At 38.3% G+C, this 19,008-nt stretch overlaps 2 protein-coding genes across 4 annotated transcripts in view; one reads left to right on the top strand and one right to left on the bottom strand.

The window, feature by feature from the left end:
- Positions 1 to 7,552: 7,552 nt before the first annotated feature.
- On the top strand, positions 7,553 to 15,726 carry ZCCHC9 (zinc finger CCHC-type containing 9). The gene is made up of 6 exons (XM_042448695.1): positions 7,553 to 7,656; positions 9,636 to 10,021; positions 10,817 to 10,967; positions 12,678 to 12,770; positions 13,994 to 14,062; positions 15,226 to 15,726. Exons 2-6 carry the CDS (start codon positions 9,662 to 9,664, stop codon positions 15,342 to 15,344), a joined length of 792 nt encoding a protein of 263 aa, XP_042304629.1. The 5' UTR covers positions 7,553 to 7,656; positions 9,636 to 9,661; the 3' UTR covers positions 15,345 to 15,726.
- The window catches only part of ACOT12 (acyl-CoA thioesterase 12), a 41,979-nt gene continuing 38,609 nt past the window's right edge, over positions 15,639 to 19,008 (bottom strand). For all 3 annotated transcript variants that reach the window (XM_042448690.1, XM_042448691.1, XM_042448693.1), the window contains one exon: positions 15,639 to 15,763. The gene's annotated coding sequence lies outside the window, so the exon portion shown is untranslated. The remainder of the gene's footprint in view (positions 15,764 to 19,008) is intronic.

The following is a 19,008-nucleotide window of genomic DNA, read 5'->3' as shown; positions in this document are numbered from 1 at the left end:
AGTATAGGTCTGTGCTTGTGACTATTGAAGAGAGTAACAACTCTGGGAAATGGTTTTCAGCACAAAAGGAAAACTTAGGGTTTTTTTGTTTTTGTTTTTTTGTATTTGGATATCCTTTTATAGACTGAGTTGACATATTTACAAGTCTTCTTTTTTTTAAAAAAAATTTCTCTTAATCAGCACATCATTGATTGTACAATACGATATGCATTCGGTTAATTATATGGTATACATTCAATAAGCATAATAAGTACATTAAACTTAGCATCATCAGTTTTGTTATCAAAAATATCTCTAATTTTTAAACTATCAATTTAACATTTGTCTTTATATTAAAGGAGGATAAAAACAAATAATTCAACCTGTATAAATCTTATACAAAGTTTCCCCTGTTGATTATTCTATTCGTTTATTAAACTGAATGTGCATTCTTTTAGGACTGAGAGATTGTGACTTGCCCAAGGTCACCCAGTGAGTTTCCATGGCTGAAGGGGGATCTGAAACCTGACGTCAAGAGCCATAATCTAATGCTCAAAGCCTTATAGCATGCTGTAATCTGTAATAGCCACTGCCAAATACAGTATTGGTTTTTTTTTTTTAATCAAGAGCTGTTGCAGGACTGCTGTCTATAGGCACAACACTTCCAGCCAGATATAACAGCTTGTGCAGCTTACTATATTCATGTCAACGAGGCTTGAATGAACAATACCTGTTGGATTGTGCACTGTATCTGCACACAGTTTTCATGTACCAGATAAGACAAAATATAAAATATTGGAAACAAATTATTTCCTTGAACCCACAAATTGCGAGTAAAGCATGCTAATATTTATTTCATAGTTTATTAAAATCCATTTCTAAATGTCATTCACTGATTTTTTTTTACTTTAGTAAATGCAGTCTAATTATTCTTCTGGAAGGGAGTTCACTAGCAACATAAACTGGTTCTTTGTGCATACCTCCATCTACTGGTAAAGTTCTGTAATACAGAAAAGACCATGTTCAGTAAGAGAAGTAAAGGTTATTTATAAGTTATATTTTTTAAAAAAGCAGATCCAGTCTTAGCATTAAAAAAGCAATTTAGCAAACAGGTTTACAGTGCCTACCCTTTCAACATCACATCATGCCAGTAACCTGAGATTTGCACTGAAGTTTCCATTTTGGATGTATAAAGTACAAGTATGCATTTTACAATATATAAAAATGTTAAAAAAAAAAAACAGGGCAACACTATTAATGAGTACCAGCATGTTTGTTGCTCCAAACGTGGGACTGAGGCGTGTTCAGGAAAAGTATTATGTGGTGATGACAAAGAAACTTTAGGATTTATGCCACACCACTTCTCAAGTTCTGGAAACAGTGGTCAGATCCTGTGAGGGAGTTACAAAAGCATAACCTGGAGGTAAGCAATTGTAACTTCATGGTATTCATGATCCCTATGTAGCCTCTAGTTTAGGGAGGCACATAGGAGATGTTAAAGTCCTCCAATCTGGACTTACTAAGAAGCAGCTGCTGCAATCAATGGGGGTCTGTTAGCCAGTTGTGTCGGAAGCAGTTGACTAATGTACATCCACCATTCACCCCGCAAGCACAATCTGTGCTAGAAGGAGGAATTGCATAGGCTTCTGCCTGTCACACCGGAGATTGCACATAGGAGGGGGTGGAACAGGGGTACAGGTTCCCATCAAATGCAGTGGGTGCTTATGTATATGTATTTCCCATACAGGAGCCTGGCCTAAGATGTTAAAATTCTGCCCCCCCCCAAAAAGTTATCATACCTGGAAAATAAATATTACTATGTATACTCAAATATAAGTCAATTTCATGTATGTCGACACAGGTTTTTGGGCCACAATTATGGATTTTGATATGGCCCATGGATAAGTCAAGGGTAAAACTTAGGGGCATGCTAGAAAGGACATAAAGAATGAAGCAAATAAAAATGATACCAAAGTGCTTACAGAACTCTAGCAGGCATAACTGTTTGTACTCACCGTAAAAACTAGATGGATGAAAAGGGAACTACAGTAAATAGTGTGGTATGCGTGGGAGGGCTAAGAAAATGTGCACATCAAAAAGGATGAAAAGGCAAAGAAAGAAAAGTAAAGCTGCTTCAGGTCACTTTGGAGGTATGCTGTTTAAATGACACACACATCTTAAGAGGCCAGAAGCTGCCCCAAAGCTACCCTCTAGTCCTTAGGACTGGAGCATGGCTTTGGCGTGACTTCTGGCCTCTTAGGACGCATGCAGCATTAAAAAGCACACTTCCAAAGTGACCCGAAACAGCTTTCTTTTGGCCTGTCTGTTCAGGCCCTATGTTAGCTGTGAGTATAGCCTTTAACTTCAAACTAATAACGTTGCCATATTTTAACCCAGAAAAGCTGACAAACATGCACAAACGATGTGATCAAATCCTTCAAAGCCTGATTCCTTTCAGTGCTTCTTTGAGAAAAAGTGCCTAAGAGCTGCCTCCACTGCCATTTTACTGCCAAGACATTCAAAAAGATCAGAAGTGTTGCTGCAGGGGACCACTCAAATACTCAAAGAAGGGAATGGTTCCCTTTTTAGTAAGAGTTAAAGTGAAGTACTTAACGTACATTGACCTGTGGCTAAATCGATCCAGATTTTTGGAGTCAATCTTTTGACTGAAATTTCTAGACTTATACATGAGTATATGCAGTAAATACTGGTCAGTAGAGGAATGTCTTCACCTGAAAACTAAAAGCAAACAATGAGGATGCCAGGTTCCAAGGATGGGGGACCACTACTGAGAAGATACTTTTTCTGGTAGTCATCCATTGAACATTGTGGGTGGCAGGACTGAGAAAAGCCTCCAAGGCTATTCTTGACAATTGTGCTTGGATTGTTTTAGAAACCTGTACCAGATTAGATGTATACTGTCACATTTTCCCAAACCTCCTCAATTTCCATTGAACTCCTGTTCAAAATATTTCATCTCTTCTATGCCAAGTAACGTTTCACTGGAATTATTTGAAATAATCAATAGGAAGGTCAGAGTGTCTTCTGCATTATACAGAACTAAACAAAGAGGTTAGGATATTAGTATGCATAGCGAACTGAGGGAGTCTAAATCATCCTGAAGGTGACTGATGTTCCAGTGTATTAAACTTCACCTTTAAGCCACATTTGACATCAAACTTCAGATAAAGGGAAGGAATAACTGCACTTAGATTTATGTGCATGGAAACTGCAGTTTTGACACAAAGATGGTAAATGGTGCCCATTCAGACTACGTTGGTAGTTATATAATGAATCTTGTAAAGATATCTGTCACTATTTTATTGGCATTTCCATTATACCATAATAAAAGTGAAAAATAAATTCACCTCATGGTAAGTAAAAATCACTTTAAAAGAACAGTTTGGGTTTCCTCCTTCTGTGTAATGACAAAACAAAACAGTGGAACATTTTTGATACTGTCAGCAAGTAAATAAAGAGATAAGGGAGGATTATATTCCTCTCTCCTGAACTTGAAATTAAATCACAAATATACCAATAAGGAGGGAAATGTTGATCAGAGCCAGTCTGATCTGAACTTCTCAGTCAGCACAGAAGGGAAAAAATATTTCTGTGTGCGAACCTACGAGTCTCTTGTCAACTTAAAGCAATCCCACTAATTTCATGGGGCTTTTTAAAGGCAAGGAATATTCAGAGGAGGCTTTGCCAGTTCCTTCCTCTGACATATAGCTGCAGCACCTGGTATTTACTGGCAGTCTCCCTTCGTACTAACCAGGGCTGACCCTGCTTAGCTTCCAATATCAGACAGGATCTGGTGCCTTTAGGTATTTTGGGACTCAATGATCATACTGGGGTATTTTTTAGAAAGGTGAACCAACTCAGATGCCACACTCACTTGCCTAGGAATAAGTCCCAGTGAACTCAGTGAGGCTTACTTCTGAGTGGACAAGGATAGGAGGAGACTATACTTCTAGCTCAGCCTCTCCTCTTTTTTGTCAGTTTCCAGCACCAAGCCAGACTGTCACTCCACCTTATTTCTATAGTAAGAATCTATTTTCCAATACTTGTCTCAGAGCTCAGAAATGCTGGCTATGTTGACTAAAGGATTCTGGGAAATTGTAGTCCAAAAAAGTAGCATTTCCAAGCCATGATCTGACTGTCACTAGCTTGTTTACCATGAATAGATATAATATGGTCTTCATAGAGACATCTTGGTCAGGATCTTGACCTGGGTCCTGTTGCATCTGTCACAATTGGTGGTCCCATTCCTCCCTCTTGCATTTTAAAAACCTGCAAGGGTGTAGTACTTAATGATTTCTGATATGTTAACATATAATTTAAAAATTGTCAAAGGTATTGAAAAGCAAGGCAATTTTTATTGAAATGTGATCCTTTTATTATATGAGCCAATAAGGTTCCCTTAGAACATGGCCCACTGAAGACTTGTCATACTGCTCATGGCTCTGGGTGACAACTTTTCCCCACAAAATGTATTTTTTAATATTCCTCTCATGTTCTTGTTTGATTGTTTATTTTCTTTGCATTTGTGGTTGCATGCTTTGTATCTGTTGTATACTATAGCAAAAACAAAACAAAACAAAGAGGAAGAAAAAACAATAGACTTAAATACATCCAATTTTGCATAGGATCAAGGTATAACACTAAAAATAAATCTGTCTAGTGACTGAACAATACAATGATGTTCTCATTACTCCAGGAGAAAGTTCCCTCTAGTGGCAAATTTGATTTAACAGTATACACTTGTCTCTCCATATTCACGAGGGTTAGGGGCACAAGACCTCTGTGAATATGGAAAAAAGCGCAAATAACAAAAACACCATGTTTTTACCCAAGAGGACACCTCTCTAGGAGTCTGTAGGTCCTCCAGTGCAACTCTATGGTCAACGTCCAACAGACACTGACCATAGGACTGCACTGGAGGAGCTACAAATGCCTAGTAGACTGTTCTCTCTAGGAATCTCTAGGTCTTTCAGTGCAACTTTTAGCTAAAGTTGATCATAAAGTTACACTGGAGGACCTAGATATTCTAGAGAGAATGTATTAATCAAATCCATAAATAATCAAATCGGCATATATGGAGGGATGAGTGTATTTCAATAACGTACCAATTGTTCTTGTACGTCTTCACGTATTGTAGTTTCTGACTTATGGCAACTCTAAGATGGACCTTGTTATTGTTGTTGTAATGTTGTCAAGTAATTTCTGATTTATGGTGACCTTAAGATGAACCTTTCACAGGGTTTTCTTGACAAGATTTGTTCAGAGGGTGTTTGCCTTTGCCTTTGAAGCTGAGAAAGTGTGATTTGCTTAAGGTCACTCAGAAGGTTTCCATGGCCAAGTGAGGATTCAGACCCTGATCTCCAGAGTTGTAGTTCAACGCACAAACTACTACATAATGCAGGCCCCTGAACCTATAACAGGGAGTTTTTTGGCAAGATTTTTTCAGAGCAGGTTTGCCTTTGCTGTTGCCTTTCTCTGAGGCTAAGGGAGTGTGACTAGTCCTAGACATTTCCTATTAAACATCACATTCTGCACTAATAACGTTATGGCATATTTTGTTCCATTGTACAGTGCACCCGCGTGGGGAGAATAACAATTATTTCCTATGGGGCTTGAGCATAGGCAGATTTTCCTCTTGCAGGAGGATCCGGAACAGATCCCCCGCATAAGGAGAGGGCCCACTGTAATATCAGGTACTGTAACCCGCCCTAAGTCACTATTTTGGCACAGACAATGTTTGTTTGTGTGTTTGGGTCTTTAAGTTGCCTACCAACCTGTGTAGACCGTAGTTATTTTACACTGTTTTCTTAGGCAATGAATACTCAAGAGGTGGTTTTGCCAGTTCCTTGCACTGAAATATAACTTTATCGCATGGGGCTTAAACCGTTCCCCAGCGCGTTCTAACGGGGGTGAGCGGGGCGCGCATGGAACGCGATGGGCTCCGGATGGGGCCCAGAACGCGACTTTACTGCATGAGGGAACATTTCAAAGCGTCCCCAGAAATGGCGCCCTCTGGAACCGAATTGGGACGCGATGGGAACGCGTGGCGGCGGCATTCCCCCATGCGGTAAAGTCATGTTCTGGGCCCCATCAGGTGCCCATCGTGCTCCACGCGTGCCCCCGTTCACCCCCGTTAGAATGCGCTGGGGAACGGTTTAAGCCCCATGCGATAAAGTTCAATGTCTACAACACTAGCTATTCATTGGAAGTCTCCCATCCAAGTTCTAATCAAGGCTGGTGTTTTGGTTATTGTGTGCCTTTAAGTCATTTCTGACTTATGGCAGCCCCAAGGCAAACCTGAGAGCCAGCTCGGTTTGAGCGTTGGATAATAACTCTGGAGACCAGGGTTCGATTCCCAGCTTGGCCATGAAACCCGCTTGGGCAAGACCACATGCTCTCCGCCTCAGGGGAAGGCAATGGCAAATCTCCTCTGGACAAAACTTGCCAAGAAAATCTTATGGTAGGTTTGCCTTTGGGTTGCCATAAGTCTGAAACAATTGGAAGGCACACAATACATACACACATAAGGTTTTTTTCACAGTTTTTTGTGGGGCTGAAAGTGTGATTTGCCCAAGGTCACCCAGTGGTTTCCACAGCCGAGAAAGGAGTCGAACCCTGATGTCCAGAGTCACGATCCAACACTCAAACCATTATGCTAGGCTAATTAATGCTTACTCAATTGCACTGAGTCAGTGAAATAGAGAGATTGCTTCTAAGGATGCACATATACAAGAGCCAGTGTGGTGTAGTGGTTTGAGCATTGGTCTATGACTCTGGAGACTAGGGTTCGATTCCCAGCTTGGCCATGAATCCCATTGAGTGACCTTGGGCAAGTCACATGATCTCAGCCTCAGTGAAAGACAATGGCAAGAAAACCCCATGATAGGTTTGCCTTAGGGTTGCCATAAGCTGGAAATGACGTGAAGGCACAACAACAACAACAACAACAACAACAACAACCGAAGACTACAGCTACGCTCAGGGGGAGCAAGAACAAGTGTGGCATAATAGTTTGAGTTTTGGACTAGAACCAGGGCTCAAATCCACACTTGGCCAGGGAAACCCAGTGGGTGCCCTTGGGCAAGTCACACTCTCTCAGCCTCAGGGAAGATCATTGGCAAACCTCCTTTGAACAAATCTTGACAAGAAAACCCCATGATAGGTTCATATTAGCGTCTCCATGTTGGCACCCAGCATGGCATAGTGGCTCGAGCTTTGGACCCACAGGAGACCAGGGTTCAAAACCCACTGGGTGCCTTTGGGCAAGTCACACTCTCTCAGCCTCAGAGGAAGGCAATGGCAAACCTCCTTGGATAGGTTCACCTTAAGGTTGTTGTAAGTCAGAAATGAGACTTGAAGGCATCACACAGCTGCAAAGTTAAGAAGGCCTGTGACTAAGATGCTTTAAAGTCTTCTCACAGCCAGCCAGCCAGCCCTGCCTTTTCCTTCCCATATCTTGCCTCGCTAGAGGTTTTATTACCAGCAGCAATAGCAGCACTGGGAGGACCGTGAAGGCCCTGACCATAGAGTTCTCTTGCCAGAGCGCCCCCAGCCGACGCTCTGGTCTCTGTGCTCGGAGAGCGGAAACGGAAGTAGCTCCACTTGGGAAAAGCTGGCGGAACAGGTGGTGATCCATTTACATCAGTCTCTTGGACGGTAAGAAGAAAAGGGGAGCCGGGAAGCGGCGTTTGTCCCCCGGGAGAAGGAGCAGCGGCAGCGGCAGCAAGTGAAGCCCTTCCTTTCCCCTCTTCGCCCCCACCTTCCTTACAAAGGACTTATGCCCAGACACATGTGCTCCCCGAACGGAGCCCTTTAACAAGAGCTTTTGGACTACAACTCCCAGAAGCCTCAGCCACGTTGGCCAATAGCCTGGCATTCTGGGAGCTGAAGTCCACAATCCCTTAAAGTCTGTGTGCTTTGCTGTGTTTCAAGCTACGTTTTAATGCTATGAGTTTGTATTACTTAGATTGCAGCACGCCTTGGGCAGGATTTTATTAATGGTATTTTGTATATTCAGCATGTAGCAAACTACAGCGCTTTATTTAAATACAATAATACAATAATGATAAATTACTATTATTATTATTATTAAAATACAACCTATGATTTTTTATATATGACAGGCTTCCTTGTTGTCTTCCCGTGAACCAAGAAATATTTGTTACATTTACACGTACTTTGCATTAATTCCTATTGATACTAATTACATTGTCCATGTGTATTTGGTTTCTTATCTATCATAATCTTTAATTGTCCTCTAAAATAGCTTTTCGTATTCATTTCCTTTGTTCTCAAAAGATTCTTGGCTAAATGACATCTTAGTCTTCTTATAATGAAGAACTATTTATTATTATTATTATTATTATTATTATTATTATTATTATTAAGCTTTATTTATATAGCGCTGTAAAATTTACACAGCGTCGTACATAGAATCAGGTAATATAGTTAAAATAAACCTGGCTGTGGCGAACCTTCTACAAAAATAATTAAATATATACCTATTAGTACATGTTAACGTTCAATAAAATAAGGCAGACAACAAATTAAAATAACATGAGATAACAATCGTGTAATGCCTGGGAACTACTTATAGCACTTTATAAATAAACTTTAGTAATAATAATAATAATAATAATAATGGAATTCAAAGATACAGCCATGGTAGTCTGTGGAATCCGTATGTAGAGAGATCTTGCAGGCCTCTGGAGGCTCACTGAAAGAAAGAAGAATTGTTAACCTGAAATTTCTCCTTTCCTCTGTAGTTTCTGCATGTGGTCTAGTATTCAGAGTGCTTCATTTGCATCCCAGAAGGAGATACAAACAATCTATAGAACAGTGATGGCAAACCTTTTAGGGTCTGAGTGTCAACTCAGTGACGTTCCTGCACCAGGTGTCACCTCTGGAGCAGGACTTCCCTGGAGACAGTTAAAGGCATGCACCTGTTCCTCCTCTTCCCCTGCCCTCCCCTGCCTTCAACTGTCTCTGCATGCTCCCAGGGATGGCTTTGTGTGCCAGAGAGGGCATGTGTGCAATAAGTTCGCCATCACTGCTATAGAAGATGTCTTAAGGAAACTGCCACCTTAAAAATCATTTTTGTTTATATATTTTTCTTAGAAAAAAACTGTATTTGGGATTTTTAGAATACAGTTCAGCTTTCTGAGGAGTCTTGTTTGAGCAAGCCAAAGTTACCTCTTCAGTTTGGCTTTAATAATTGCAGTGAAAGCCCCGTGAGGTAGAAAAGCAGTAGGAACAGGATAATTCAAACAGTAGAACTCCGTGTCTTAACTATAGACATGCAAGATGAAGTCCTGAAACTCTATATCCTTTAAAAGTGGAGGGAACAACTGAGGGCTGCATATTCAAAATCTTCCAGGTAGCCTCACTTAATAGTTGAAGAGTTAAGGGCACCTAGACTGTTGAGTTACTAGACAATTGATGATTAGCTTGAAAAATTGAAACATTTCTCAGATATGCGGGAGCATAATGGAGGAATTATTTCCCATTATAAAATTGTCTTTTTAAAAATGCACCAGTGATGGTTCCCCCCCCCCCCCCCGTGTCACGATTCTGTTTTTAAAAATATTACTTAGCATTGAACCTATAAATGATAACAACCTGTGCTTGTACTAAAGTCTTGTAGGAAAAATTTCCTGAAGTCATGACCAGATGGGCTCGATCAAACGTCACCCACAATAAGAAGGCTCTGGATGCAACACCATGGGAAGATATGAAAAATGATGCGGCTCAAAACACAACAAGAGATAAAAAGCAGAGCTTTTGTAACAAGCTTTCTTTGAAGAGCACCCAGGGGAGGAAGAAAAATAAGAAGAAAAAAGATTATCTGAATGAAGATGTTAATGGCTTCATGGAATATTTAAAGCAGAACTCCCAGGTGTTACATAATGGACAGGTGATCAATAGCCATGAAATAAAAGAAGAGATAACAACTGCCTTGAAAAAAGACAAGCGACGAGAAGGGAGGAGAGTGAAACGACAAGAAATAAAGAAAAATGCAATGGTAAGATGCTGTTTTGTGGCTGAACATGGCTATCATTCTCTTTCTCTCTTTTTTCTTTTGCTTTGTAGAATAAATAGAGCACTTCATCTACATGCATCTTAAATTGTGGATAAAACCTTTGAAATTAATGTTACTTTAAAAAACTTTTTTTTGTGTGTGTGTGTTAAAAAAACTTACCACATACAGATGTGTTGGGCCACAGAAGCTGACAATGAAATACTGATAATATGCTCTAAACTGGGTGGGCAACTGCAGCAGATCCAGGGGCCATTTATATCCTGAGACTGTCCAGGGGCCACATAGACTATTGAAAAATAAAGCAAACCCCTTAAGTGACCAGATATTCACTTCTGGATCTCCAAAAATTGTATTTTTTTCAAAAAGTTAAACAGTACAAAGACCCCATGCAAAATTTAGAAGATAAGTAATGGCACTTAGAAGTTTCCAGGAGCAACAATTTAGTTCTTTTTTTGGTCACAAAAAGGTCACTCTGGGGATTCTGGAATTGTTAAGTGTTACACATGCATCCTTGGAGGGCCACATAGGGCCAAAGGCCACACTTTGCCCACTCCGTGCTCTAAATAAATGATGTGGCTCCTATTTTCAGTCCCCATTGTGAGTTGGGTTGCCAGGTGAAAACATGCTAGGGCTCCTGTGCAAAAGAGAGGATTTCAGCAGATGGAGCTTGTGTTATTTTCACCTGGCAACTTTATAGCTAGGATTATTTTGAGAAGTGGCTATTGCTAAAAGGGAATGGTGAGATTAACTACTTTTGTTTACTTTGTATTTTTCAAGGTATGCTTCCACTGCAGAAAGCCAGGACATGGAGTCGCAGATTGCCCAGCTGTACTTGAAAGTCAGGATATGGGAACCGGCATTTGTTATCGCTGTGGCTCTACAGAACATGAAATCAACAAATGCAAAGTAAAAGTAGATCCAGCCCTTGGTATGTCTAATAGTTACAACACTACATATGAAGTGCTTGCTAGACGTTTCTTCTTCTCTGAGTATTTTCCAGTAATAATTGGGGATTAGGAGTAGGTGGATCTATAGAGTGCTTACCAATGGTTCCTCTTCATCTTGGAGAGAAGTGGCCAGCACCATACCGCAAGATTCTATCCTGGGCCCAGTGCTGTTCAACATCTTTATCAATGACTTGGATGATGGACTAGAAGGCATGTTTATCAAATTGGCAGATGACACCAAATTAGGAAGGGTAGTTAATACCTCGGGAGACTGGATCAGAGTTCAAAATGACCTTAACAGATTAGAAAGTTGGGCAAAAACTAACAAAATGAATTTCAGCAGGGAAAAATGTATGGCACTACACTTAATTCACAGATATAGATTGGGCGATGCCTGGCTTGACAACAATACATACGAAAGGAGTCTTAGTAGAGCACCAACTGAATGGAGTCAACAGTGTGATGCAGCAGGTAAAAAGGCCAATGTGATCCTATTCTGCATCAGTAGGAGTGTAGTGTCTAGATGGATGGAAGTAATAGTACTACTCTATTCTGCTTTGGTCAGACCTCACCTAGAATACTGTGTACAGTTCTGGGCACCACAATTCAAGAGGGATATTGATAAGCTGGAGTGTGTCTAGAGGAGGGCAACCACAATGGTGAAAGATCTGGAAATTATGTCCTATGAGAAATGGCTTCGGGAGCTTGGTATGTTTAGTTTGGGGATGAGAAGATTGAGAGGTGACATGATAGTGCCACTGTATTCTGTTTTGGTCAGGCCCCACCTGGAATATTGTGTCCACTTCTGGGCACCACAATTCAGAAAGGACATTGAGAAACTGGAGCGTGTCCAAAGGAGGGCGACTAAAATGGTGAAGAGTCTGGAAACCATGTCCTATGAGGAACGACTTAGGGAGCTGGGGATGTTTAGCCTGGAGAAAAGAAGGTTAAGAGGTGATATGATAGCCCTGTTTAAATATTTGAAGGGATGTCATATTGAGGAGGGAGCAAGCTTGTTTTCTGCTGCTCCAGAGACTAGGACCCAGAGCAATGTATGCAAGCTACAGGAAAAGAGATTCCACCTCAACATTAGGAGGAATTTCCTGACAGTAAGGGCTGTTCGACAGTGGAACGCACTGCATTGGAGTGTAGTGGAGTCTCTTTCCTTGGAGGTCATTAAGCAGAGGCTGGATGGCCATCTGTCCGTGATTGAGAATTCCTGCATGGCAGGGGGTTGGACTGGGTAGCCCTTGTGATCTCTTCTAACTGTACAATTTTATGATTCTATAATAGCCATGTTTAAATATTTGATGGGATGTTATATTGAGAATGGAGCAAGCTTGTTTTCTGCTGCTTCAGAGACTAGGACACAGAACTGTGGATTTAAACTGCAGGAAAAGAGATTCTACCTAAACATTATGAAGGATGTTCTGATGGTAAGAGCTGTTTGACAGAGGAATATGCTGCCTCAAAGTGTAATGGAGTCTCCTTTGGAAGTTTTTAAACACAGGCTGGATGGCCATCTGTTGGGAGTGCTTTGATTGTGTATTCCTGCACAGCAGGGGATTTGGACTAGATGGCCTTTGTGGTCTCTTCCAATTTTGTGATTCTAAGATAACAGTAAACCTTGTTTAATGTAAGTTTAAAAGTGTTATTTCCATACTAATATGAACATTGCTAAATATTTTCAGGAGAATTTCCATATGCAAAATGCTTTATTTGTGGTGAGATGGGACATCTCTCAAGGTCGTGTCCTGATAATCCTAAAGGACTCTATGCAGAAGGTAAGAACCATATGCCATTAATTCGATTTCTCTTTTGAAGAATTTATACTAAAAGAGTTAGACTTATAAATGAGAATGTAGTACATGTGTGGTGTAGAGGTTTGAATGTTGAATGTTGGACTGTGACTCTGGAGACCAGGATTCAAATTCTGGCTTGGCCATGCAAACCCACTGGATGATCTTGGGCAAGTCACACTCTCTCACCTTCAGAGGATGACAGTGGCAAACCCCTGCTGAAGAATCTTGACAAGAAAACCCCATGATGGGTTTGTCTTTTGTTGTTGTGTGTTTCCAAGTCATTTTTGACTTACAGCAATCCTAAGGTGAATCTATCATAGGGCTTTCTTGGCAAGTTTCTTCAGAGGGGATTTACTGGCCTCTGAGGCTGACAAGAGTGTGACTTGCACATGGTCACCCTGTGGCTTTTAATGCTCAGGTTGCCATAAGTTGGAAGCTACATGAAGACACAACAACAAAGTACACTCATTGCCACTTTTGTAAACTTGTATAGTTCTTTCCGATATTTTTCCTCTTATCACTATTGCATCTTTGTAGCCAGTTTGATTGTCTTGTCACAGAAAAGCGGGATATAAATAAAAGTTTTATTTATTTTATTATTTATTATCTTAATATAAAATCAATTTTTCATGAAATTACAGTCAGGCTCTAGTAACCTCTTTTCAGAATATTTATACGGAAAAATATAATGTCAGCTTTTGGGAATACAAGGCTATGGTGCCATATTCAACTTGATTGAGAAAATGTTTTCCATAATTGAGAACATACAGAATTGCTTTTTATTGCTCCTCGCCATGTAGCACTGACTGCCGCACTACTTGCTATGTCATGGGAGGATTTGAAACCATGTTCTTTTGCCATGACTCTGAGATCCAATAAACTTGTGTGTGAAGGAGATTTAAATGTTTTTCATTTTATTGCCATTTGTACCCACTTTTTCCTTGTTGTCTACATGGCATGGCATGTATCTGATAAATTAGATTCTAGTTCATGCTTCAGTAAAGCTGTTCATTTTAACAGAAAAACTGTGAAGTTCAAGGATATTGATAAGCTGCAACATGTCCAGAGAAGGGAAACCAAAACGGTAAAAAGTTTAGGATACCATTAGCAAGTACATTTCTATACCGCTTATCAGTGCATTTCATTGATATATTGTTTATAACATGACATTACAGTAAAATATCTACCTTTATTTTGATCTATAGGAGGTTCTTGCAGGATTTGTGGATCTGTAGAGCATTTTAAAAGAGACTGTCCAGAAAATCAAACCTCAGGTGGGAATCCTAATTTTTTTCAAATAGTTATTTGCACTTGAACTATTCTACAGTTAATGAACTCTGGCTGCTACACATGAGCAATAAACGTAACTGAACAACACTAGATGTTTAATTAAGCTATTAAGTGGGCATGTGAAGTTTATGCCCAGACACATGCACTGTTGCACATAGCAAATAGAAGCTAAAACTAAATAATTCTATATTTCCATTTTTTTGCAGATTGTCACTTGCATAGTAATTTGTTGTTTGCCATGAAGTCATTCTTGAGTTAAGGTGACCCTTTGAATGAGAGCTCTCCAAGCACCCCAATCATCAGCTGTCCTACAGATCTTACAAACTGAGGGCCGTAGCTTTCTTGATTTAATCAATCCCTCTGTAATGTGGTCATTCTCCTGGCCTACTGCATTCCATGTACCTCATATTATCACTATTTCCATTGAGTCATGTCATGATATGTCCAAAGTATGATGGCCTTAGTTTACTTGTTTTAACTTCTAGTGAAAGTTCAAGCTTGATTTGCTGTGGGGTCCATGTGTGTCTTTTTGGCTGTCCATTGTACTTGCATATGGAGCATCTCAAGTCTGTGGGCCATTGTTTTCCATATTAGTTGACAGAATTTTATTAATACTTTTGGATTCCGTATCTGTACCTTAAAACAGTTCAGTTGGTATGCCTGAGAGCCTGAGCCAGGAGGACGTAACCCCCCCCCCCCCAAAAAAATCAAAAACAAAACTTCACTCACTGCAGAGGAACTTGGTGCATGGGACTGGGAATCCTGGGGCCTTATGTATTTGCAAATATTCCAAAATCCCTCCCTCTCCCATCTAAAAACAAAAACACTTCCTGTCCCAAGCATTTTGAATAGGGAAAATCAACCTGTATTTCATTGTCAGGTAACTTGCATGGTAAATAGTGACTGACAGTTTGATATATAATATAAAACAGATTATACGGTTTTAAATCAACACTGTTTTAGGTAAGTCCAATTCATAATTTGATTTGGCTTCATCAGGAATAATATGAAGAGGAATAATAATTTAATAAATAATGAGACAAGGTTGAACTGCTGGATTTCATTGCAGTTTTTCAGCATTCATCATTTGTATCTTGAATATAACATGCATCTTATCTTTCAATGTATTTTTCTTTTATTCCCACAGATTGCGTAGTAACTGTTGGACGGTGGCTCAATGGAATGAGTGCAGATTATGAAGAAATTTCAGAGTGTCCTAAACAGCAAAAACCTAAATCAAAGCCAGCTAAAGTTGTTAAATTCTGATAGTTTGTTTCTGACACCATTCTTTATAATTATTCTCAAAGTATGGCTTGATGTTGTAATAAAAAGCCACAATACCAGAACAGGCCATATCTGAAGTATTCATCTTACTTGAGGTGATGAGCACTGAATGAAATCCTAATCTAAATGGAAACTTTGTGTGGAGAAAAGGAAAACAATTTGGTGGACCATGAGAAAACTGCAAGACTGTGACACATACCAAAAAAGGCCCAAGACTGAGTGATAGAAGAGCCCAAGAAGGAAAACGTCGGTTCTTAAAAATTCACTCTTGGGGACACAAGCTATCAAGTGGAACTTTATTAGATTTAAATACTTATGTACTGATTTTCCTGGAGGATGAACAAATACACTTTTAAACCAACAATATAATATGCATTTTGTGTTCTGAGATGTACAAGAACCTTGTAAGATTTTTTTTTTTTTTTAAAGATTTTTATTAATAAAAATTAAAACAATTACAAATACACAACAAAGTACACAATACAGTACACTTTAACACGTATCTCTTACATATCATCACATACATCTATCATCACATACATCTATCATCCCTACCTACCCATCCTACCTAAATATATTATATAAATCATACACCTAATAATAAATAAAATAACCTTATGTCTAATCTTCTTAACTTCCTATCCTTTACTTACCTAAATCTAACCACATTGACTCTCTACCTCTATCCTGTTTTTCTTCCATACTTTCTTTCTTCAATACATTCCTTCTATCCCATTCTCTTCCTCTCTTACTCATCTCTCTCATTCATTCTGAATTGACTTCCTGCTTACCATTCTTGTTACGGCTTCATTTAATTTTACTTTCTTAAAAGAGAAGTCTTAGTAAACACTGGGGTCTATCTCTTTTGTTCTAGCTTATGTCTAAATATGTATGTTTACTTAAGTTTCCTTTTAAAAATTCTATAACTTCATTCCATTCTTCTGTAAATTTGCTTTTTGCTTCATTCCTTAATGCCTGTGTTAACTTATCCATTTCCATTGCATCATACAATTTCAATAACCAATCCTCCTTTAGTGGTATGTCATTTGATTTCCACTTTTGTGCAAAACACACTCGAGCAAGGGATATCATATAAAATACAATTTTTTCATATTTAATGTTAATTTCCTCTCCGAATATGCCCAAAAGATAGAATTCCGGTGTTAATTGAATTGTGATATTCAAAATTTCACTAATAGTATCATTTATCATAGTCCAATATTTTTTCGCCCATTTACAGGTCCACCAACAGTGATAGAAAGTACCTGTTTCATTTTTACATTTCCAACACTTATTTCCTTTTGTTTTGTATATCTTTGCAATCCTATCTGGTGAAAGGTACCACTGATAAAACATCTTATAGAAATTTTCCCTCAAATTTTGGGAAGCCGTAAATCTATATCCATTTTTCCAAACCTTTTCCCATTGTGATAATAGTATGGGGTGACCTATATTTTTTGCCCATTTGATCATTTGGTATTTTATCACTTCTTCCTCTGTATCATATTCTAAAAGTACTTTATAAATTTTACCAATTATTTTGTTTGTTTCAAAGGCCAAAATCTTCCCTAATTGTGTTTCTTTTCCTTTTTCCTCAAATCCACAAGTTTTTAAATCCGTCTTAAATCTTTCATAAATTTGCCTATATACAAGCCATGATCCTTTCCATCCTTCTTCTATTAATTTATCCTTTGTTTTAATTGTCCAATTCCCCTTCTTATTTTCTAACAAGTCACTATATTTAAACCATCTATTATCACTAATCATTTCCTTCCTGTGGAAAGCTTCGTGAGGTGAGACCCATCCACTTATTTTGCGTAATATTCTCTCCTTATATCGATCCCATATTCTCATTAGAGACTTCCTAATACAATGATTCGTAAAATTCTTACTTTGTTGAGCTTTCCCGTACACCAGGTAGGCATGCCAACCAAAATTTAAGCCATCCCCTTCCAGTTCTAATAGTTTTTCATCTTTTAGGGTTACCCATTCTTTAATCCATGTTAACACACATGCTTCGAAATATATTTTTAGATTGGGAAGATTTAAACCACCTCTATCTCTAGCATCCTGTAACGTTTTTAGCTTAATTCTTGGTTTTCTTCCTCTCCATATAAATTGACTAATATCTTTTTGCCAATCTTTAAATGGTTTGTCCGAATTAATAATTGGAATCGTTTGAAATAAGTATAACATTTTTGGTAGTACATTCATTTTAATGACTGATATTCTTCCCAGTATTGATAGATTTAGTTTATTCCAATTGATTAGATCTTCTCTTATTTGAGACCACAGCTTCTTGTAATTATTTTCAAATAACTCTGTAGATTTTTTGGTAATTTGAATTCCTAAATATTTGGTCTTTTTTTCTACCTTTATTCCAAATTTCTCCTCTAATTCTCTCTCTTCATCATTTTTTATATTTTTTGTCAAAATAATTGATTTATCTTTATTGATTTTGTACCCCGTAATTTTACCAAATGAGTCTAATATTTCCAAAAGAACTTCTAGACTTTCCATGGGGTTTTCCATTATTATGATCACATCGTCTGCAAAAGCTCTAATTTTATACTCACATTTCTTTATTTTTGCTCCTTTCAATTTAGCATTGGATCTAACTTCTTTTATCAGCAATTCCATAACTACTAGAAATAATAGCGGAGAAAGCGGACAACCCTGTCGCGTTCCTCTCTGAATCTCTATAGTTTTTGTTCTTTCCCCATTAATTCTTAGTTGGGCTTTTTGATTATCATAAATTTTACTCATCCAATTAATAAAATTTCCTTTCACATTGATTCTCTCCAATACTTTCAAGACCAAATCCCAATTTACTGAGTCGAAGGCTTTTTCAAAATCTAGAAAAAATAAACCCAATTTTTTCTCATTATGTTTGTCATAATATTCCAATGTATTCATTACCATTCTTAAATTCTCTCTTATATATCGATTTGGTAAAAACCCTCTTTGATCTTCATCTATTATTTCGCCTAAATATACTTTTAATCTTTTTGATAGTATTGAAGCAAATATTTTGTAGTCATTATTTAAGAGAGAAATTGGTCTGTAATTTGCCGGATTTAACTGGTCTTTCCCTTCCTTACGAATCAAGGTGATTTCTGCTTGTTTCCAAGTTTCAGGTATCTTTCCAATCAAAGCCTCATTCATTACTCTTTGCAGAGGTTCCAAAATTTCGCCCATAAATGTTTTATAGAATAACGCGGTAAATCCATCGTTCCCTGGTGCTTTGCCAATTTTACATTTCTTGATTGCTTCTTGGATTTCCTCTTTTGTAATTAATTTATTTAAATTCTCTTGTTCATCTTCCTTAAGTGTTTGGATCTCACTATTAGCCAAAAACTCTTGTATTCCCTTCTCTTCTTCTTTCTGCCTTGTATATAATTTCTTGTAATATTCAAGAAACACTTCTTCTATCTCTTTTTGTTGGGTTAGTATCTGATCTCCTTTTTTTATCCTATTAATGGTATTTCTTTCTTTTTCTTTCCTTAGCTTGTGTGACAACCATTTACCTGTCTTATTAGCATGTTCAAAATTATTTTGTTTTGCAGCTTTTAAGTTTCTTTCTAATTCATTGATTGCTTCTATTTCTAGTTGTTTTTTCAAAACTTTTATCTCATTAAGTATTTTT

The sequence above is a fragment of the Sceloporus undulatus genome, chromosome 2, assembly GCF_019175285.1.
Source record: "Sceloporus undulatus isolate JIND9_A2432 ecotype Alabama chromosome 2, SceUnd_v1.1, whole genome shotgun sequence".
NCBI lineage: Eukaryota > Metazoa > Chordata > Lepidosauria > Squamata > Phrynosomatidae > Sceloporus > Sceloporus undulatus.
The sequence above is the reverse complement of the archived record's forward strand: the minus strand, read 5'-3'. Positions and strand labels throughout refer to the sequence as shown.

Coding starts and splice junctions, on each gene's coding strand:
- ZCCHC9 (XM_042448695.1), top strand. CDS start 9,662: ATGACCAGATGGGCTCGATCAAACGTCACCCACAATAAGAAGGCTCTG. Junction 10,022..10,816: donor AAATAAAGAAAAATGCAATG/GTAAGATGCTGT, acceptor GTATTTTTCAAG/GTATGCTTCCACTGCAGAAA. Junction 12,771..13,993: donor TAAAGGACTCTATGCAGAAG/GTAAGAACCATA, acceptor TTTGATCTATAG/GAGGTTCTTGCAGGATTTGT.